The sequence below is a fragment of the Podarcis filfolensis genome, assembly GCF_964270895.1.
Source record: "Podarcis filfolensis genome assembly, chromosome: 1".
Taxonomy (NCBI): Eukaryota; Metazoa; Chordata; class Lepidosauria; order Squamata; family Lacertidae; genus Podarcis; species Podarcis filfolensis.
In genome coordinates, this window is record NC_139604.1 from 134,999,969 (window position 1) to 135,022,240 (window position 22,272).

At 50.0% G+C, this 22,272-nt stretch overlaps 2 protein-coding genes across 3 annotated transcripts in view; one reads left to right on the plus strand and one right to left on the minus strand.

Moving 5' to 3' along the window:
- TOGARAM1 (TOG array regulator of axonemal microtubules 1) overlaps nt 1–7,618 on the minus strand; it is a gene marked incomplete at its 5' end in the record, with an annotated part of 26,650 nt that extends 19,032 nt beyond the window's left edge. The window contains 4 exons of the mRNA XM_083610068.1: nt 2,734–2,785; nt 5,348–5,501; nt 6,649–6,835; nt 7,609–7,618. Of these exons, the coding sequence (XP_083466194.1) occupies nt 2,734–2,785; nt 5,348–5,501; nt 6,649–6,835; nt 7,609–7,618 (403 nt within the window). The remainder of the gene's footprint in view (nt 1–2,733; nt 2,786–5,347; nt 5,502–6,648; nt 6,836–7,608) is intronic.
- KLHL28 (kelch like family member 28) lies at nt 5,495–21,192 on the plus strand. 2 transcript variants are annotated; one of them, XM_083614095.1, is made up of 5 exons: nt 5,495–5,885; nt 9,141–10,039; nt 12,002–12,445; nt 14,626–14,834; nt 17,132–21,192. In XM_083614095.1, exons 1-5 carry the CDS (start codon nt 5,529–5,531, stop codon nt 17,293–17,295), a joined length of 2,073 nt encoding a protein of 690 aa, XP_083470221.1. In that variant the 5' UTR covers nt 5,495–5,528; the 3' UTR covers nt 17,296–21,192. The 2 variants fall into 2 exon arrangements, with proteins under 2 accessions (XP_083470221.1, XP_083470222.1); XM_083614096.1 differs by lacking the exon at nt 5,495–5,885 and adding an exon at nt 6,914–7,134.
- Nucleotides 21,193–22,272: the final 1,080 nt, after the last annotated feature.

The following is a 22,272-nucleotide window of genomic DNA, read 5'->3' on the forward strand; positions in this document are numbered from 1 at the left end:
TAAAAAGAAACAAAACACATACAACTGAAAGTAATCCAGTAGTTTCCCATCTCCCGCTCCCCCCTCAAACACACAAACTTGCATTCTAATTGAGCTCATCCTAAATGAACTCTGAAGTCCCTCTAAACTGGCACTGTCCACCCAGAGGCAGGTGCACAATGCACTGCCAATAAAAGGGAGTAAAGCAAGTCTGGTCTTGTCCAGCATGGCCTTTTCAGTACTAAAGTGGGAAGTGACAAAGCTCGGCTCCTTCTTATTACGAGAGCACAAAAAACTTTCTCAGGAGTCACTATTACAAATATGCTAACCATTCCAGACTCACTCCATTAACTTCTCCTGCTCAAGGACTGGCACAGGCCTGGAAAGAACTTCCTACAAACCAGTTAAACACATCTGAAGTCAGCTGCAGCATCTCCCTTCCCCGCATTTGCCCCAGAGATCCACCTGGCTGAGCTACTGGGAAGCCTCTCCGCAGATCTAGCACTTTTCCAGGGATAGCCTGCTATCTGGTTACAGCTTTCAGATCCACTAGCTTAAAGAACACTAGGGAATTTTTTCTACTCACCAGGGAACTGAGCAGTGCACCTGACCTAGTATGCTTGAAGTCACAGACTTCAACCGGTATGCTCAAGTTCGCTACGGGGAACTGAGTTGTGCATCCAAACCCATGACTCTACCTGCCACACACCTGGCATCGCGTATGATGTTGGGTAGGTGGCCATGGTCTGGGGAAAACAGCCTCACAGGCCAAACCAGAACCTGTGTCAGACTGAATTCAGCCCATGGACTGGAGGTTCCCCACCCCTAACTCAGACAGACAGTGGGTTCAGTGAGCCGCCCCCCGCCAAGACCACGTTTTCTACACAAATGCAAAGGAATAGGAAACAGATGGCAGTTCTGCGAAGAGGAGAGGTTTAGAAGTAGTTCAGTCTCTCCTAAAGATGAGGGACTCGCCAAATAAGAAAAGTGCTTTACTCACACATTCATTTCGAAAGTAAATGACTGCCAATTTAAAAGGAAGGAAGGAATGTGCCCATAGGTAGGAAAATAACATGTGTGCTGGCTCCAACTCAACTTCCAGGCATTCGCATCACCACCGCTTGTTACTCTGAACTTTCCCACAGTTGTTAAAAAGGGGGAAATTATTTAACAGCCATTTCCCATGAAACAGCCCAGAAAAATTTAATAATAAAAACTACCACCAATAAATAAATACATATAGAAACGCAACTTCTGTGCCAGTAAAGACCACTTAAAAGGCTTGCTGGAAGACAAAGGTTTTTCACAGGCAAAGAAAAGACAATACAGTACCTTTCTGATGGGACAGAAAAACTCAAAAAGGCAAGAACTCAACTGTGCAATGGAGGAATAATTATAACAACATTTTCTTAAAAGAAGTTCAGGGGCTTGTCCTGGATTCTGCTATTTCCACAGTGCTTTTCATTCAATGTCCAGGGCTTTCCCCAAAGAACCAAGATTCTTGGAAAGGTTTCCAGGACAACAAGAAGCTTCTTCAGGGTCATTTCCTTAAAGCAGCCAAATTAGTGCCCAGCTTGCTCTTTCATTCAGGGTAGATTTGATTTAAATCACGATTTAAATCACTGGTCAGTAAGACTTGATTTAAATCATTATATATTTTTTACAGAAAGACTCCTTGCTGGTATAATCTTACTATTTACAACCAGATGAAGGTTTCATTTTTTGAATAATAAATTTTCAGAGTCATTTTTACAGTTATATCAAAAATTACTGATTTAGTTATACTATTAGAAATACATAGAACGATAATTATGAAATTATTGTGAGTTTCAATAAGTTAACTGTTTATATTTGGAGAACTTTTCTGCTGTACTTTATTGGAAGGAGAAAAACAGTAATTTCCTTAATAACAATTTAAACAATTTATTTAACTAATACAATAACATTATAGCATATGTATCCATGTTTGTTAACTGATGTTGTTAAACAGTTTTTTTAGACTGAGCTTTAGCACACATGAAAAACTTAAAACAAATCCTTATTTCCTGATGAATAGCCTTTGGACTATAATGTAACTTAAACAGAAAACTATCTTTAGAATTTTTTTTACTCCAAAAGCATTTTATTTTAAAAATCCAATTTAATTTTTTTAAAATCAGACTTACTTTTTAAAAAATCATTGATTTTTATCCACCCTGCTTTCATTTCTGCAGTGGGAGCACTCCCCCCCCCCCCGGAAATCCCTAGTGACAACAGCTGTGTTCACTCGTAACAGGAAGCCATGGTTTGTTCAACAAATCACAGGTTGCCTTACAGATCAGCAAAGGCTCTCGTCATGTGCCTTTGTAGCTTGGCTGTCTTCTGGCATGGAGCGGCCAAACAAACTGAGATTAAGCAAGGATATTGGGTTCAGATGCAATGCCAACCCATCGCTGAAACAAACCACAGTTAGTCTGCTGGCCAGAGTTTACATGTTCAAACAAACCATGGCTTAGCCAAATCAGTCCAGTATGCGGCAGGATCAATGGGTTCCAAAAAAGGACTGTGATAAAATCTACTCGGTTGTAGCCAATTGTGGTTTTGTTTTAGCAGAAAGCGCTTCTCCCAGATTCGGCACGGAGTTGGGGGTGAGGAACGCCATCCTCTGTGTCATATTAAGAGCAAAGGACTGATCTGGAGGACAGGGACCCCTCTTCCTTTGCACCATCACATGACAGTGAGTCACTTGGGTCTGCACACATATGTAACACTTACCTTGTGAAGGCCTCAGTTTTGGAGACTGAAGGAAATCGTTGGATGGCGAGAGCTGCAAGAGAAATAGGACAGAGGAGGTATTAAAATGCAATTCCGCCTTCTTCCTTGTAAAACTAAAAAGCGATGTGGTCACACGCAACGGAAAACTGTGCTGAATCTGGACCTTGGGAGCCTGCAGGATAAATGTTTCTTACAAAAGTTACAGCATTTTCAAGTACCATACTTTTGCCTCCATCAGTCTCTGGGACAGCTCAAACCTGATTACTTTTAGAAATTGGGAGTCAGATTAAATTTCTAGCACACTCTAACGGAACAATCTGCAAGCTGATTGGACAAACAGAGAGGAATTTTTCATTATATTATTCTTCCTCTCAGTATTTCTGCGGCTACTGGTCTTCCCCTACCTTTCACTACCATTACTGGATCACTATGAACATTCCTCGTTATAAATTCTTTCAGCTATTACTGAACAACTTGTGTTAATTTGTAGCAAAATATGAGCTCACTGGAATGTGCCTGAAGGTAATAATTAATTTCCTCCATGAACCTGGGAAACATTTTTGCTGCCACCAAATAGTTCCTCCCTGAAATTCTACAGATACCTGTAAAATTCAAGCTTCAATTTGAGTCTCACTTTATGCTGAATCTGGTTAGTCATGTGACCTGTGCGAGAGTACAGTGCCCCCAAAGGGGATGTCCTGGACAGCTGACAGGTATGTGCCACAGACCCCCTGGAGGAGGGTGCAGCAGATCACCAATTGGGAACCATTGATCTAGATCACTATAAGTGATGAAGGATGGTCTGCACATCTAGATAATAAAATAGTAAAGATAATGGATAGCACAAGCTTGCAAATAGCTACTTGCCTGGTGGTCTATGGGGTATGAAAAACTGCCTCCAGGAGATGAGGCAAATAAGCTTTTGTAAAAAGAACTCCCTCCCTTCTTTTTGATCTCAGCTGATGTAACCTAAACATATCTGGGTAGATGGACCAGGGAAGCCATTCACCATTAGCTCCTATGAAGACATTTCTAAGGGTGTGAAAAGAAGTGAGTGAAGGGTAGCTGAAAGTTATTACATTACCTTTAAAAAACGCTATTCAAGCTTCTAACGTGCTGAACTATTAGCCTTTAACCACAGGTGTATTAGAGTCATAATGCCTCTTTTGTCACCCCAAAGCTGCAGCATCCACGCCACTTGGCAGGGGCTAGTTTGGAGAAAATGTGAATAGGAGCCAGTGGTGGCATAGTGGTTACAAGTGTCCGACTAGGACCTGGCAGAGACCAAGATCCAAATCCCGCATTCGGCCATGAAGCTCACTGGGTGTGACTTTGGGGGCCAGTCACTGCCTTCTCCCAGCCTAACCTACCTCCCAGGGCTGTTGTGGGGATAAAACGAGGAGGGGGAAGAACCGGACATGTCTCCTTGAGTTCCTTGGTGGGAAGGCTATGAATGTTTCTTTTGTCGCCCTACCTTGAACTAAGAACACTCCATCTTCTATAGCTGCCCCATCCAACACACCTGCTTCTCTAAACCACATGCCAAGCTTCCCCTCCCCATGGCTCTCCTTCTTGCACCATACCAAAAAACCCATGTGCCCCCACCCTCAGCTACTGCAGGGTGCAGAAGCCACTCAACAGAGGGATGTGAAGTTTCAGCCTCAGCACCGCCTTGCAAGAGCCAACCTTGGAGAGACTGTGACCAGCAGTGCTGGGCTAGGATTCAAATCCCACACTGGGTGTTACCTTGGGGGCCAGTGACAGCCTACTTCCAGCCTAACCTACCTTGCAGGGTTATTGTGGGGATTAGACCAGGAGGGCGAGAGCAATGTTAGAAACTAGAGATATAAAAGCTATATAGCCCCTTAAACCTAGGTTACAGGTGAACTAATGGAATGTTTAGGTGCCTTTTTTATTTCAAGATGACAAATGTCAGCTGTCAACTCCAGCTAAAATCTGACTCGCACCATAGCATGGCAACAAATATATGCTGCTGTGTGCCAGCCAGACAGTGGAGATGTCAGCTGCCATCCTGGCACCCAGGCGTCTTCACTTGGTCGCAAGTGGCCAATAGCCAGGTGCAAAATGCGCAAGAGGGCAAGAGCACCCTGGTTCCACCTCTCCTCCCCGATGAAACAAGGGCAGTAAGCCTTAGAGAAGCACCATTAGTACAGTAGTCCATTTATGACATCTTGTGAAGTCTTCAACTTGATCACTTTAATAATAGTTACCATTTGAGTTGTTTTAACCTGTTGGTCAGAAACTTTTGCCTTTCCGTTTTTATAGTTACTTTACCTTGTTTCTACAGCTTTGTCTTCCAGTTATTTTTAAACTGCTGGTCTATGACAGTAAACCAGCTTTCCAAACTATGTCTGACGACACCTCGGTGCCCCTCCGGGAAAGGGTTAGCAGTCTGAGACGCTTGTAAAACTGAATGCACCGGTGTTCCCAAACAGTGCATGTCTAAAAGGTGCATGTCACCAGAATTGGAAAGCTGTATTGTTTTTAACACTCGATTGGAAGCAGCCCAGAGTGGCTGGCCAGATGATATAATAATATCATTATTATTATTATGAAAGCTGTGCTGCAAACTGCCCGGAAGGCGGGGACTCACCGGGGCAGCGTCGCGGGCCTTGGCGAAGCAGCATCCTCGCCCGGTGGCGGCGGCGGGGGGCCCGTCGCTCTCCCAGGGCAGCTTCCCCTTGCCGGCGCTGAGGACCCTCCGGGGGCAGCCGGCCTGCTCGGCGAAGGGCGCCAGGCCGGCGGCGCTGGCGGACCCGCTGTGGGCGCTCTGGATGCGGTTGCCCTCCAGGAGCCAGTCGGTGTCGGCGCCGCGGGGCCAGGGGCCGGCCAGGGCGTGGGGCGAGTCGGGCAGCGGCGCGGCGTACTCGACGAACCAGTTCTCGGTGAGGCGGGGCAGCGTCTTGCGGGCCAGGCGGGCCTGCACGGCGCCCAGCACGCCCTCGCCCTCGCCGCGCAGCTCGACGGCGTCCACGGCCTCCAGGAGGGTCCCGGCGCGCGCGGGGCCCAGGGCCGAGGCCAGCACGGCGAAGGCCTCGAGGGCGGCGTGGCGCACGCGGCGCTTGGCGTCGGCCAGGGCGGGGGCCAGGGCGGCGGCCAGGGCCGGCAGCTGGAAGTCCTCGGAGGGGAAGGTGAGCAGCGCCGCCACCGAGATGGCCAGCACCACCTCGCGGACGCGCGCGTTGCGGTGGCGCAGGTGCTCGGGGCGCAGCAGCAGGTCCAGCACGGGCTGCGGCCCGGCCGCGCGCATCAGCGCCAGGAAGAGCTGGCGGTACTCCTGCCGCACGGCCAGCTTGGCGTCGCCCAGCACCTTGGCCGCCGCCGAGACCAGCGGCTCCAGCCGCGCGCGGGACCCCGCCGCCGGGCCCAGGCGCGCCGCCAGCAGCCGCAGCGCCTCCAGCGCGCCCAGCGCCACCTTGAAGTTGGAGTCGTCCAGCAGCGCGCGCAGCAGGCTCAGCAGGCCCAGCAGGCTCGGCGCCGGCAGGCAGGCCAGCGACGCGGCCGGCGCCTCGCCCAGCACCCGCTTCAGCTGCCCCATCGCCCCCACGCGGCCCCGGTAGTCCCGCTGGTCCAGCAGCCGCGCGTGCAGCTCCGCCGGGACCAGGCCGAAGCGCAGGCCCTCCCCCGGCGGAGGCGAAGAAGGCCGGCAGGCGCCCCCCGCCGCCTCACGCCCGGGCCGCTCCTCCGCCTCAGCGCCGCCGCCGCCGCCGCCGCCAGCCTCGGGCTCCTCTCTGGCCATGGCCCCCCGAGGGGCCTCGCCCGGCTCCGACGCCACGCCGACCCCAGGCCGCCGCCGCCGCCGCCGGGCCCCGCGCAGGGGAGCATCGCCGTCTCCAGGGAAACGCGTCACCAGCGCCGCCGCCGCCGCCGCCGCCTCAGCCTCGCCTCAGCCGCCGCCTCCGCCGCCCAGACGCCGCCTCAGGCAGCCCGCCCAGGCCGCGCCCACTGCGCCTGCGCGGAGGGACACGCAAGGCGCGGCAGGGGCAAGGGCGGAGGAGGAGGAGGAGGAGAGCGGAGGTCACGTGGGGAGGGCCGACTCCTCCTCCTCCGCGCGGGGCGCGCTGGGAGTCGTAGTCCTCGCCTCACGAAACGGGATGGCGGGGCAGGGGACACGTCATCCTCCTATACACACATACAGAGGCCGGGAAATAAAAGCCGCGATGGGGATTTGGTGAGGGGGGCGGGTGTTCTCCCGCCTGTCAGGGCCTGAATCCGACCCGCTTTCCTCAGGGGCGGGCACCGGAAGTGACGCGCCTCCTTCCCTCCTCCCCTTCCTCCTCCTCCTCCTCCTCCTCCGCCTGCGTTGTTGTGGCTGCGAGGAGCCCGCGGAGGTCGCCGCCCCCGCCCCTCTCCCGACCGGGCCGCAGCCACGTGACTCAGGTGAGCCCTTCGCTCTCTCCCCCCGCCGGGGTCCCTCGTGAGGAGGGGCGGCAGGACCCTCTCAATCGCAGCCCGCCCCCCCCGCCAGGCCCCCCCGCCACAACAGCCCTGCCAGGTAGGCCAGGCGGGGAGGGGGGGGGCCGCCCCCGGGGAGAGAAAAGGCTTTTGGCGGGGAGGAGAAGGAGCGCTGCGTTTCATGGCATTTGTCTCCTGCATTCATATATGCCCCCTTTGACCTCCGACCCCCCTTTGACACCCCCCACAACAACAACCCCGCGAGGTGGGCTAGGCTGGGAGGAAGCAGGGGCTCCCCGCCCCCACCAGGTGAAGTTCATGGCCGGGGGGTGGGTGGGTGGGATTTGAACCCTGGCCTTTCCCGGCCTCTCAGCAAGCCCTCTGTCCCCACAGTGCAGCATAAGCAAGGCATCCAAGGACTCCCAAAGGGAGCTTTAAGTGGTCGCATCTTTTCATTGCCTGGCCCCATGTAAGGTGACAGTGTGCGGGTGCAGGGAACCTCCTCAAGAGGGTGAATGGCTGGGTAGCGCTTGCTGGGGTCCGTGAGCCTCCCGTTGCATTTCTAAAAGGAGTTCACGGTGGTTACATGCTTCTCTCTCTCCTCCCCCCCCCCCCCGCTTTCCTCACAACAACCCTGTTAGGCGGAGAGACTGGCCCAAGGTCACCCAGGGAGCTCCCTAGCTGAGTTGGGGGATCTGAGCTCTGGCCTCTCCCAGGTCATCGTCTGTTTGACACGCTAACCACTATGCCACACTGGCTTTTGAGGATGGAGTGGGGGGGGGATATGGGAATAACATTGATTGTATTTTGCCTGGTCTGCTTGACACCAGTCTATTCTCTCTGATAGAAGCTCTCATTACCCCTCTTGCTTACGGAAGATCCGCAGTTCAGTGGTAGAACATGTGTTTTGCAAATAAAATGTGTTTCGCTTCAGTCCACCTGCATCTCTCCAGGATGAGCGGAGACCCGGGAGAGTCACTGCCAGGCAATGTGGATGATATTTCCTTATTTACTAGATTTCTTACCCTTAAGGTCCCAGGCTGGGTTGCAGCAGGAGCATATAAATGAAACAGATAAACCGTTACAACCATAAAATGGAAGGAAGAAGAGACGCAGCTATACGTAGTAGGTGAAAAAAGGTAAAGGATACTGTTAGAAGAGTATAGTATGCTGCGCTAGATGGAGTAATGGTCTTTCTTGGTATAAGGCTAATAATAATGATAAAATACTAATTTTTTTATTTATACCCTGCCCATCTGACTGGGTTTCCCCAGCCACTCTGGGCAGCTCACAGCATATATCAGGGCGTACTAAAACATCAAACAATAAGAACTTCCTGATACAGGGCTGCCTTCATATGTCTTCTAAAAGTCAGATAGTTGTTTATTTCCTTGACATCTGAAGGGAGGGTGTTCCATAGGGAGGGCGCCACCACCGAGAAGGCCCTCTGCATGGTCCTATGAATGTGGCAAGCCAAAATATTTTGAAATGATTCATCCTGGGTGGTATCAAAGAACTGCGCACTTCAAGCAGCTTCCACGCAAGATAGGCAATTCAAGCCAGATGTGGAGGGAAACAAGAAATGAATGCAGCAAGGATAATGAAGAGAGAGAGAAAGCGCTCTCATGGAAGCCTAGCAAATTAAGAAAAAATATGTGCGGCCACACAGGACTTGCGTCCAATTTCTAGGTGGACTCAGTACAACAAATCCCACTAGTACAACAGGGCTCTCCCCCTCCCCTCCTCCACCCCCAGTCAGCTCTAGCAGTGGGGGGCAGGGAGGACCCTGAGAATTGCACATGAGGTGAGCAGTGGGGAGGCAAGCAGAAATTCTTGTGCTGATAGAGAAATCTCCAGCACTAACACGAATCCCAGCCTGTGTGTTTAGGTATGTTCCATGTGCAATCATGAGCCAGGGTTGCTCATGCACTATGCTTTGAGGTTTCGGCTCTGCTTAACGCTTTCCCAACTTTCCCTTCCATGTCTTGCAGATGGACCCATCGTCCCCAACCTACATGATTGCCAACTTGACCCCTTTGCACTCGGAACAACTCCTGCAGGGCTTGAACCTCCTCCGGCAGCACCATGAGCTCTGCGACATCATCCTCCGTGTTGGAGACGTCAAGATCCACGCCCACAAAGCGGTTCTCGCCAGCATCAGCCCGTACTTCAAAGCCATGTTTGGCGGCAACCTCTCGGAGAAAGAGAACTCTGAGGTGGAATTCCAGTGCATCGCCGAGGCGGCCCTGCAGGCCATAGTGGAATATGCCTACACGGGGACCGTGTTCATCTCTCAGGACACCGTGGAGTCCCTGCTGCCTGCTGCCAACCTCCTGCAGATCAAGCTTGTGCTGAAGGAATGCTGCACCTTCTTGGAAAGCCAGCTGGATCCTGGAAACTGCATCGGCATCTCCCGCTTTGCGGAGACGTACGGCTGCCACGACCTCTACTTGGCTGCCAACAAATACATTTGCCAGAACTTTGAAGACGTTTGCCAGACGGAAGAGTTTTTTGAACTGACTCATTCCGAGCTGGACGAAATAGTTTCCAATGACTGCCTGAATGTGGCCACCGAGGAGATGGTCTTCTACGCGCTGGAGTCCTGGATCAAGTATGACGTGCAGGAACGCCAGCAGTACCTGGCCCAGCTCCTGCACTGCGTGCGGCTGCCTCTGCTGAGCGTCAAGTTCCTCACGAGGCTGTACGAAGCCAACCATCTCATTCGCGATGACCACACCTGCAAGCACCTGCTGAACGAAGCCCTGAAGTACCACTTCATGCCTGAGCACAGGCTGTCTTACCAGACGGTGCTCACCACACGCCCCCGCTGCCCTCCCAAAGTGATCTGCGCTGTGGGAGGGAAGGCTGGACTCTTCGCTTGCTTGGAGAGGTGAGGAATAGCGAGAGCCAGAAAAGGGTTAGGAGTCCGCGGTCTTGCTTTTCTTAGTGCTTCTGTTCCGAAGCCGCAGCAGTGAGCGATGGTTTCTACACCCCGTAGTTGAGCAGAACAGAGTGATAGCTTGGTGGGCAGCCTTCTGTGGCCTTCCATTTCCTTCCTAGTCCAGCACCCTTTTTTTCTGGAGTGGCAGATGGCAGGTGCCTCCGGGAAGCCCAGAGACAGGACACGAGCGCAATAGGGCTTTCATACTTGTTTTCCCTCAGCAGCTGCTATTCAGAATCATGGTGCTTCTGATCCTGGAGGTAGCATGGGGGGCACTGAGAGGTTTACCATCCATGAATTCTCATCTCTTACGGCCATCCAAGTTGCTGGCCTTCACTGTGGGAGCGAATTCCACCATTTAATTTATGTGCAGGGCTTTCTTTTGTCTGTCCTGAAACTCCCAATAATCCCCTTCATTGGATGACTCCCAAGTTCCAGTTTTATGAGAGCGGGAGAAGAATATCTCTCCCCACTTTCTTTGCACCGTGCATAATTATTTATGCCTCTATGTCCCAAGACCATCACTTTTTTCTAAACTAAAAAGCCCCAGGTGTTGGGGAGCTTTTCCAGACCCCAATCATCACAGCTGCCCCTTTTTGAATTTCTTCCAGCTTACTCTACAATATTTTGCTTATGGGGCAGCAACCTTGAACTGTAGACAGTATTTCAGTTGTCATCACACCTTGGATTCATAGTAAAACATGATGATATTGACAGTTTTTCTTCTTCGCCCCATCCCAGCAAGGAATTTGCCTTTATCAAAACTCTTGCACACTGAGCTATGCACTGCTGCTCCCAAGGTTCCTTTCCTGACCAGTCACCCCCAGTTTGGATCACTTCAGGGTCTATGTGAAGGTGCCCCAGTACACATAATTTTACTGCCTATTCACCAAATTTGGAGAGATCCTTTCACAGTTCTTCATAACTTTTCTTACCGTACAGTATCGTAATTTCATGTCATCAGCAAATTTAACCACCCCACTTCTCACCCCCAAATACTGGTTATGAGCAAGTTAAGAAGATCTCTGTACAGATAACTGCAGAACCCAAAACTCACTGGCCTCCATCCTAGAGAACTCTCAGTTTATTCTTATTGTTGGCTTCTTGTTCTTAGACATTTTTGCATAGACAAGCCTACCCAGATGTTTAAAAAGCTTGTATGAGTTTTCATTTGTTTTAGTCTATTTTACTGTGGTTTTAACTTGCTGTGCATTTTACATTTTTAGGGTCAATTTATTGTTTTATCCTTTTTGTAAACCGCTTTGAGGTTTTTTCCTAACCATCAAGCGGTTTTTAAATTTTGTGAAAGAAGAATGAATAAGCCCAATTATACAAGTCCATGTGAGGACCTGTCCTCTTATCCCATGACTGCAAAGTTAGCTCAATACTCTGGCGAAGGAAAACTTTTTGAATGTCCACACATCCAATGTCTGCTGGACTGCCTGTACTCATGCTTATTGACGCTGAGCGATGCGTGAGGTGGTGTCGCTCTGTCCATCAAAGAGGGCATTGAGTCCAGCAAACTAGAAATCCCCAAAGGGGTGGACTACTCCACAGAATCGTTGTGGGTGGTGAAGTGGGACCCCAAGGTAGCCATTGAATTGGATGGCTTTGAATGAGGATTGGGCAATTTCATGGAGGATAAAGCTACCAGTGGCTACTCGCCCTGATGGCCACACGCTGCTTCCCTGGTCAGAGGCAGCAGTGTTTCAGCATGTCAGTTGCTGGTCATGTCAGTTGCTGGAAACCACCAGAGGGGAGAGTTGCACTCATGTTCGGATCCCGACTGAGAGTTTCCCATAGGAATGGGAATGGGATGCTGGGCTGCTAGGTGGGCCATTGGCTCGATACAGCGACCTCTTCTTCTCTTCTTACATTTTGCCTCATGACCTCTTCCTCCTCCTCCCGCAGCGTTGAGATGTACTTCCCTCAGAACGACTCCTGGATCGGCCTGGCACCTTTGAGCGTCCCTCGCTACGAGTTCGGGATCTGCGTCCTGGACCAGAAAATCTATGTTATAGGGGGGATCGCGACCCACATGTGCCAAGGCATCAACTACCGGAAGCACGAGAGCTCCGTGGAATGCTGGGACCCCGACACAAACACCTGGACGTCCCTCGAGAGCATGAACGAGAGCCGCAGCACCCTGGGGGTGGCGGTTCTGTCGCGAGAAATCTACGCCTTGGGGGGCTACGATGGGCAGTCCTACCTGCAGTCGGTGGAGAAGTACATTCCCAAGGTGAAGGAGTGGCAGCCTGTGGCGCCCATGAGCAAAACCAGGAGCTGCTTTGCCGCAGCTGTCCTGGATGGAATGATCTATGCCATTGGAGGTTACGGCCCCGCTCATATGAACAGGTAAGTAGAGCTGGGTCATTGGGGTTTGGATGAAGCACCCTCTAGCTCACCACCCCACCCCCACAGACCTAAGCGCTGTTCAGTCGGCACGTGCAGGAGCTGCTTCCAAGCAACCCGTAGTTGCTCCCAGGGAGCCTCATTAGCTTTCTCTGGAGGATTCGCCCAAGGAATTCTCTGTGATCTTCAGCTAAAACCTGCAGTAGAGTTCAACGTGTTTTCCTTCATTGCAGACTTAGAAAGAGAAATAGGAACGTTTCAAAGAAGCTTTTAGTTGGCTTGAGGCTAATAAAACAGTCCTGGTCCGGAAACGTCTCTATGCGCACTGGCTCTGTGCCCTTCACAGGGCAAGATGTTGGCACCCCTGTGGGTACCCTCATGTCTTCTCTGGGCTTAGTTTTACTCCGGCTGAATTGGTGGAAGGGCTGGGATCCTGACTGGTGTTGCAAAAGCAGAGTGGAAAGTAGCCTCATGCAAACATCTTCGTTAAGCTTGTGTTTGGATTTGAATTGGAGCAGGAACTCCTCTGTGCCCCCACCCTGTAGAGTTGGGGTCTCTTGTCCAGCCTTGGCAACCATAGTCTTTATATAACTGAATTGCTAGCTCAACTAACACCCAAGACTCAGCAATGAGCTCACATAAAAACACCAGCCCACTTAAAACAAGCACATAAACTGTCTATTCAATTCCACATTATTATAGCAGAATTAACATTGCCCCAGAACTTCCCCATTTCACTCCTAAACTAGGAGGCCTTGCAGTGCGGCTGGCAAATGCTCACGTTCACACACTGTGGTTTCTTACCCTCTCCCCCGCATCCAATATCTTCTCTTCTTCCTGCTGTGGGTACACTTAGGTGGGTCTCTTTGGGAAAAATAGGCACATGGCATGAAAGGTAGAGCTTAAGAGTTGTGTCCAGTGCTCCATGTGCATGATTCCCTTGGCACAGTTGGATATTTATTTCCTCTCCATCCCCTGCATGCCTTCAAAATCTCTGGAGGCTCCCCCAACCCTCCAGAACTCATTTTGAGGGGTTCAGGAGAAGAAGAAAAATAAACCCTGTTGTGCACACGGAAGTCCATTGCACCAGCAGAGCTTCAGCACTAGTCTCTGTTCCCAGGCTTGTTATATGGGTGGTATAAAGAGGAGGGTCTTGGATTCGCCTTGATGTTCTTGTAGCTGGAGTCACTGCCCCGATATGTGAACGTCCGGTGAAAGGAGCATCTTCCTTTCAACAGCACAAAGCCTTGGCCTTTTTGATGCGTCTTGCTGGAACTGGGCAGGATGGGGAAGGCACGGAGGTGTGTCCAGCCCTTTTCCTCGGATCCTTCCACTTCTTTGAGAAAGTGTGCTGAGAGAAGGGATCTTTGTGCAGGGGGAAGGGGCTTACGACAGGTAACATGGTCTACCTTCCCAGTGGAGTTTGAAGTAGAGCCCGGGCAGGTGGCTTCCGTTGACTTGAGCCAAGATACAGTGTGGGTGCAGGATTATTGTGGGCCACATCATCCTTCATGATGTGGGTGGCATTCCTTGCACTTCTGGTATGTAGAAGTGTCCACGAAGGCAAGGCCCCTTAGCCATCAAAACGTTTAGGAAGCACGGCATGAGCCCAAGAGGGGCTGACCGTGTTTGTGCGGCAGGTGTACCTGAGCAGTGCCCCTCTTTTGCCTCCTAAGTTGTCTTGGTCTTTTAGGAGCAGAGGAAGCTGCCTTAAACAGAGACGGACCATTGGTCGATCAAGCTCTGCCTTGTCTACACACACTGCCTGTGGTTGTTCAAGGTTTCGAGCAGGGAGTCTTTCTCCGTCCTTCCTGGAGGGGCCATTGAGGACTGAACCTGGGACCTTTCTCTTGCGAAGCTGATATATTTTGCTGCTGAACTATGGCCCTTCTCCTTCCATGCAGCTAGTTCACAGCCTTGCTTTCGTTGTGGGCCAAGGATACTGCACTGGGTGACCCTTCTTTAGCAATTGCCCCTTTGGTAGACGCTTTCCTCTTTGTACCCAGAGCTTTTCTGTTACAGCAAAATATATTGAGGATAGTAACTCCTGTTCTATCAAATATCTCACTGGGGATTCCCAATGTGCTGGGAATCCCTCATGAGCGCAGCTACAGTAGCCTCTCGAGGTATTAAATCGGTACAAAGTGTTGCCACTAATCCCTTTGGTTGGTCTGCTTCTGCAGCGTGGAACGTTACGATCCCAGCAAGGACTCCTGGGAGCCAGTCGCTCCGATGGCGGACAAAAGAATAAACTTCGGCGTTGGGGTCATGCTGGGCTTTATTTTCGTGGTCGGAGGGCACAACGGTGTCTCCCACTTGTCCAGCATTGAGCGATACGACCCTCATCAAAACCAGTGGACTGTTTGCCAGCCGATGAAGGAACCCCGAACAGGTAGGAAGAATCCCAGGAGCTGGTTCTGGTTGGCTTAGAAGTTGCTGCCACTTCCTTGTGACTTAACGGGGGCTGGGGTGGAACTAAGTGAAACAGCACAGAGTCCTCCTTTGAGGCCACGTGCAAGAATACTCTTTGCCTCAGTGCTCTTCACATACCTTTTATTTGTAGGAATGCATTCTTCATCTGTTATGTCCAAGCAGGACAGTGCTTAGTGAAGTTGTCAGGATACCCCAAAGGGCTCTTTGGCTTTGCTTTCCAGAAAGGAAATGGTAGCCCTTGCCGCAGTAGACCAAGAAACTCTGCAAGGGACCTACTTGAGCAGCACTCAAATAACGGATGGTTCAGGGATATAAAACCTTTAAAAAGAGGCTGTACCTCATACAACTGCTCCTTCCTCACTTCTAGTCCTCTCTGGGTGAGAGCAGCCCAGGAGCTGAAAATGCATTGAAAGGAGATGTTGGATTGATCTATCGATGCAAACTTAGCTTAAGATGCTTCCCATACCTTAGGCCTACCTTTACCAACCTGGTGTCCCCAGATGTTTTCCACTACAACTACCCTACAGCACAACCCATGTGATTCTGTGGCTGATGGGACTTGTAGTCCAAAACATCAGGAGTGCACCAGCTTGGGAGAAGGCTGGCTGTAATGGTTCTAGGGGTTGCTCGTGCGTAAACCGGCGCCACACCTGGCTGGGTTGCCTCAGTGAACCTTTTCTGTCCGGACAGCCACTCACCCGTGGCTGTCTCAATCGCTGGCAGAATCCGTCAGTGGGCGTTTCTTGAACTTCTTCCAGCAAAGAAGCTCTTTGACGCCTAGTCGCCACCTACTCTCCCTGCGCGTAAGTCTTCTGCACAGGGAGGGTGTGGGCAGCGGAGGACCCGTGCTCTCCCCGCTGGTCCCCAGCGAGGAGTCATGGAGCCACCTCGCCGATTCCCCCATCTGCCCCCCTTCTCCACTGGTGCTACGCTGATTCCCTTCCCCAGAAGATGTGCTGCTTCTCTCCCTCCCGGGACGCTCTCTGGAGTCCCTCTGGAGCCCGCTCTCTCCCTCCGGCCCTGATGGCAGTTCCCTGACACTGGCCTTAGCCTGAAGGTTACTGAAATGCTTCAGTGACTCCTGATCGCGTATCTTCCTCCATCTGACTCCTTTAATACGCAGGCAATATATGCCTTTTTTGCTGTCTTTGAATCTGGCTTTGCCAGTTTCCTCTTTTCCAACCGTGTACTTTTTTCTGTCCCTGAGGAATTGGGTGAGGCTTGATCCTTGAATCGATTTCCTTTGTCGGTAGCCCTGACTTGCAGAATAACCCCAATAAGCTCCACAGGGGAGTTGTTTGCTGTAGCTAAGAGGGAGTCCCCAAATCTGAGCCCCAAGAGCAATGGTGAGCCAACGAGAGGTTGTGCCTCCCATGTGACCTTGAGGGTGGTGTCCTGCTTGCTCAAGGGCCGGATCAGCCCAAGGGGGACCTCCATGGACTCCCATCACCCTGGCCTAAAGACCAGTGGAAGCTTCTGTTCCATCTGGGAATGCATTTGTGACACTGTAGGTTGGACAAGGAACAATTTTCTGCCTCTGGTTTCTGCTGGGCTTTCTTCTCAGCCCTGCATTCCCCAGCCTAGATGCCTAACCCTAACCCTAACCCCTCCCAGATAGGCCTTCTCTGCTTATCATGTCGCTGGCTAATTCTAGCCATGGATCTACTACCCTGTGGCCTTGTAAGAACTAGGCATCATCATAATGTGAGAATGAGGAAAGGGAGTTGGGCTAGGTGTGGGGAGAGCTTAGCCATGGTCTTTTCAGAGTACCTGGAAGGTAGGTCCAAAGTGCATTCTGTGATTGGTACTGTACTGGCCCTTCTATTAGACACCTTTTCACAGTAAACCAAACCCAAGGCATCACCCAGAGATTCCACATCAGTCTCTATTAATTTAGCTTTTAATTTCTGAAGAGGCTTTCCTTCCTGCTGCTAGTTTCATGGGCCACATTAACTTGTATTGTTCTGTACTTATTTGGTATTGTGAACTGCCCTGAAAATATTTACGTTGCTAGGTGGAATATAAATCTGTTAAATAAACTTCCCAGATGAACTAGGCCCAATAATAAACTCGGATCTGTAAGTTCTCTTGAACTCAGCAGGGCTTCGGTCTGAGCCCGCTTATGATCAGTCTCCAAGCTCCGCAGTTGGCTTACATTCTGTTCCTACAGTGTTCTTCCTCCTTTTGTAGAGAAGGGGAGGTGATATCCTAGCAGTCAAGATTTCTTTTTCTCCTTTCTACTCCCCCCCCCATTAGGAGTTGGTGCGGCTGTAATTGACACCTACCTTTATGTAGTTGGCGGACACTCAGGGTCATCCTACCTGAACACTGTACAGAAATACGACCCCATATCGGATAGCTGGCTGGACACGGCTGGCATGATGTACTGCCGGTGCAATTTTGGCTTGACGGCGCTATGAAGAAGGAGCACTTGAGGATGCAACTGGCACAGACTGTGGAGACCGGAAGCTGCACTTCCTGGAGTCAGGAGGAAGGGGGAAAAGCTCAAATGAAATGCAGACAGGTTAACCCCAAACGAGAATTGTTCCTGGTTATTGCTGGTCACAAAGAAGCGAAGGGCGGAAAAATGGAGCCGGTTTCCTAGCAGGGACCCAGGCTGCATACTGTCATTAACGTGAAATAATTCATCTCGATGCAAGAATCACTGTGTTGCCTGAAGTAGGCGTAGAAACTCCCTGACTCATGGAGCTTTGTCCTCTTTCTCCTCCTCCTCTGACTGAAGCAGTTAACCTGGGTGAAGACTGCCTGGTTGATGTCTGGCTCCATCTTTGCAGTGAGAGACCATCATTGCTTCACAATTTTTTTATGAACAGTTAACTAAAGGGCTGCCTCTCCCCCCGTCCCCCATTACTCCAGGTTTGTAAATAACTGATGCGGTCGTCGTCTGTTTGCCTGCACTTAGTATCCACTCCCTGTCGTTTTTCTTAACTTGCTTGTGTGGATTTGGCGAGTGGACGAGCGGGTGGCTCTCTTAAGTTGATAAGCTGAATGCCTTTTTAGCCCTGCACTTTTTGGAGTTGCCTACCTGTCTAAAACTTGTAACCCTTCTTTCCCTTCTCTTTATCTGAGTGAAAGGATCAGCAGCTTTCAAGCCTGACACAGAGATAGCAGTTTAGACAGCAAACCCTTCCACACCTCTTGGGTTGTTTGTGTGTGTGTTTTTATCATATTTAATCAGTTTTGCAGCATGTGTGTAAAAATTACTTCAAAAAGATAGAAGTGTCCTCCCTCCCTCCCTTCAATCCGTATTAATTGGCCCATGTATGACTGTAAAGAATGTACAACCAAGTTTTCAAAGTCTTCTGATTCTAACATGGTGCTAAGAAACGATTTATTTATTTTTTAGCAAGGCTGTTGGCAGTCTAAGGCTCCTCTCATCCGCAGCACAATTGCAAGGAAGCAAAGTCCCGTTGAAACCAGAGGGACCAGCTTCCGAGTAAATAGGAGAGTATTGCACTGTCTTGATGGTTTGGCGAAAAGAGCAGGATCTGCGGAGCCTGAGGGGGTCTGGAGCTGATGTGGTGAATGCCGCCAGTGTACACGCTGGTGGTTTCTTGTTTTGACATTTTCCTTCTGTTTCTTTCGTCCGTGCCTGTCAAACATTTAACATCATAGCATTTCATTAGGTTACGTCATTTGGAGAACTCTAACTCAGATTCTTAATGAACGGAAAGTATATTCTTCCATATAGAATTCTTGCCTTTTCCCTTTAAGACAAGTAATGAGGCAGCATAGATCCCACTACAGTACTTTCCGTCTTTCCAAGCAATTCTTCAAATGCTGCTGTTCAGCCAGCCTTCACTTCAGGAGGACGTGCCCAGTGTTGGTGAATTGCTCTCCAGCCGGGCGGTTCCTGTAAAAAATATCCATCTAAACTTAGTTTTAAGTTCTGAAGGGGTTAAGCAAGACCCTGTGTGGTCATCCTCATTTTATACAGATGACTGTGAAACTAGTTCTTCAGATTTCTGTTGTGTGTGTTTGCCCCCATATATTTCTGCTTTGTTCAGGTGGCTACACTTTTGCTGTTGTGTTCTCCCACTTTCCTTCCTCTCAAAATTATTTCTCCCCTCTTTTTTCTCTATTTAACACAAGTTACTTTCCCCAGTTATTCATAATTTACAAGCATACAGCAATGGGGTATGCAGTTTATTTGTGTTAAGCCTTTTACTTCTGAACTTGTTCCAAGTTCTAATAGGGTAAATGACGCTGTTTTCCCCCTTCCTTCCTTCCTTCCTTCCTTCCTTCCTTCCTTCCTTCCTTCCTCCTCCTCCCGTGAGCTCACGTTTAGACTGACACTAGGAGAGCACAGTCCAAGTTGCATCACATTTCTACCTTGCATGTACTGTGTTTTCCCGAAACTTTCCTTAAGATATTAAGGGAGTCCAGCAGAGTTTTCAAGCAACTAAATGACCGAACAAGCACTTTCTGCCCAGTGGCCGCAGGGTGGCTTGTCGATTCTTGTTCCTCAGCAATAATAGCATCATGCAAACAGTTGCAGTGACCTTTCATGTACGGAATTGTGCACTTGGAGGAATTCCTGTTCGTTTCTGTGAGGCTTCCTTCGGAGATGCTCACTGTGGACAGCGCGAAGAAAACCTTAAGCAATTTATAGGAGGCCGTCAAAGCTGCTTCGGTTCTTCTGTGTTCATGAACTACTTAATTTCAGTTCAGGAAAATGCTTGGTTAAACAGTTCACACGCGCTAGCGCTCTCTCGCTCTCTCTGAGGTGCCTTTGAACTTAGAAGCAGATTGATTATTGGAACTCCTAGCCACAAGGCATGACCGGAGGGCGAGGGAGGGAGGGAGGGAGGGTGTGAAATGGTTGCGGGATGCAAAGGCCTTGATGAGCACATGGTTGCCCTCGTTATCTGCCATGCCCCTTGAGCCTCCTGCAAAGCATGACCTGCGGCTAGGCTGTCGTTGTAAGCAGAGCTGGCAGTTTCTCATCATGCCTAAGGACCCCTGAGCCAAGGATGTGTTTGGAAACACAGTGATTGAATCCTGGCCTAAGCTGCCCTGTTGGAAGGAGGTGGCATATAGTACCCAGTAGAGGGTCCAACTAATCCAGATGTAGCAGCTTTTTATCAAGGGCCTCTGGGCACTTTCATTGGGCAGCCTACAAAATTGTTAGCTTATTGGAATCTAGCCCTGTAGATGTTCATGAGTTCTTTAAAAATATATTTATGTAGAGCACTTGCATTAAAAACCAGTGTGCTAAGGAACAAATAACTGTTTTAGTCAAGACTGGATTGATTCCTCGCAGGGTAATTTGTGAGTGTGGTAGATGCAAGTCTAGGGATTGGCATATTTCAGCAAGTTTGCCGGACTCCCTTCTGTCTGGGGGCTTCGTTTTCCCATTCACCTAAGTGCTCGGGCGTAAGGCAAACCGAACAGCCCAGCTGTCACACTTCTAGGCTGCAATAAGCTTGCTGTAGTTCAGCAACTGTCTCGTCTTGCAGAGAAGGCCTTTCCACGTAAGACATTGCACAAGGTCTTGCTTAAGTCATCATCCCCGTGTGGCAAAGCAACTGTAGATCAGGGGGAGTGTGTGCCTGCTATCGGTCAGATTTGCATTAATGGGTGACTCAAGGAGAAAGAAGCAGACGCACAGCCCACGCTTGAAAGCGCACTTCCCTTCCATCCGGAAACATAGAGCAGAGTAGATTGGAGGGGCGGCAGGTGTGAGGTATGCTGGGCTGCACATGGTGCTCGTTGGTCCCACAAGACTGTTGTCATTCAGCTCCCAAAAGGACCTGAGGCAGAACACTGGGAAGTGTTGTGGTTCCACTGTGGCGCTGCCCCGGGCACCTGTTTGTCGCCTTGCTTGCATTCGCACCCACTCACCAGAGATAGCGAAGTTCATTGCTGTTGCTTTGTGACCCTTCCGTTGTGTGTGAGAACATGAGCACTCCATGCTTGCCTTAAACCCCTCTGAACTCACTGGAAGAGCTGGGTGACGGCTCCTCTCTTTGCCTTAAACGGGATGTGCTGTCACCTCTCTGGCCCAAGGCAAAGCCAGCTTCTAAAGCAGGATTCCGACCCCTCATGTACTGTAGCTTTCAGCGCGACTCTGACCTGTTTCCCCCCTGGGTTTGCTGGGCAACTAGCATAGCTTCCTACCAGCGGGCTTCGCGTTCTCCCGCCCCGTTTACAAAGGTGGCATTCGAGTTGAGTGGGAACCTGCTCAGCAACCTCCTTGTTCTTTTGTGTTTGCTAAGTGTGATAATGTTCTTTTCTCATTGTAACGGTATTTCATTTGGTTGTGCGATGTTTACTAAATAAATCAGTGAAAGCAAGCAGTTTGGGAGTGTGTTGCGTGACCCCTCCTGGCTCCTGGAGTTTGTCCACCAGTCCCAAAAGTGACAGCCCCTTGGGAGCTGTCCCCTTTTTCTCCTGTCTATGATTCTTTCGAACCTTACTATTAATCCTTTTTGTTGAATACCAGCACCCTGAAGTTCTATTCCCGCCTCCCTGCACAACAGCTCTGCAAATCAGGCCAGGTTGCAAAGACAGAGACATGCCCAGAGGAAGTTTCAAAGCCAAGTAAAGATTGAAAATGATGATCTTTGACACAGAAGGACAAGTCCCAGGCAAGGCACTAACAGGGCTGCCCCACTGGACAATACTTGAGAAACAGAAAACTGCAAACTCGCTCCCGTGGGTTGTGTGGTAGCCATCGAGCTGGCGTGAAAGAGCCACTGCTGCACAGCACTGCTGTCACCGACACTTCAGTGTGTTTCACTGGACTGCCTGGCTAGTTAGGTAGCAAATTCTGCTGTGTTTTCAGTTTCCAGAATCAAAGTTAAAAGCACACATAAAACATTCAATAGAGACATGTACCTACCCTTCAAAGCAAGGAAGAAATCTTCTGGTCTTTAACTGGAACAATTAGACCAAAGAATCATTCTGATAATAAATGTATTTCTAATAAATAATAAATATATTTCCATTGTTTTAAGAGAATTGCCCGGTTGCTGGGAGCCACGTCTCCGGTTCCCAGGCTCATACAGTAGTCATCATGTCCTGGATTCACATTCCTTCTTTCCTCCAGTCTTCTTGAGAAAAATAGATTCAGTTGAAAAAAATCTGCAGCCCCAGGGTTTCAAAGAACAGGTAGTAGTGGTAAGTATTCACTTTCAAAAAGAGATTCAAATTCCCATTCAGGGAATAAAAAAAATATGAAATATTAATGACCATTAAGACTTAAGCATCAGGACAGCAGTTAACAGAGATGGACAATCGTTGATGACACTTGCGAAGATGTAGGAATTTTGAAATTAATGCAAAATAAACACGAGTGAACCTCCTTCCAGGATCTCGGTCCTCAGCAGGTCTGCCTGAGGTTAATGAGCTGACAAAAGTGGTGTTAGCTACTC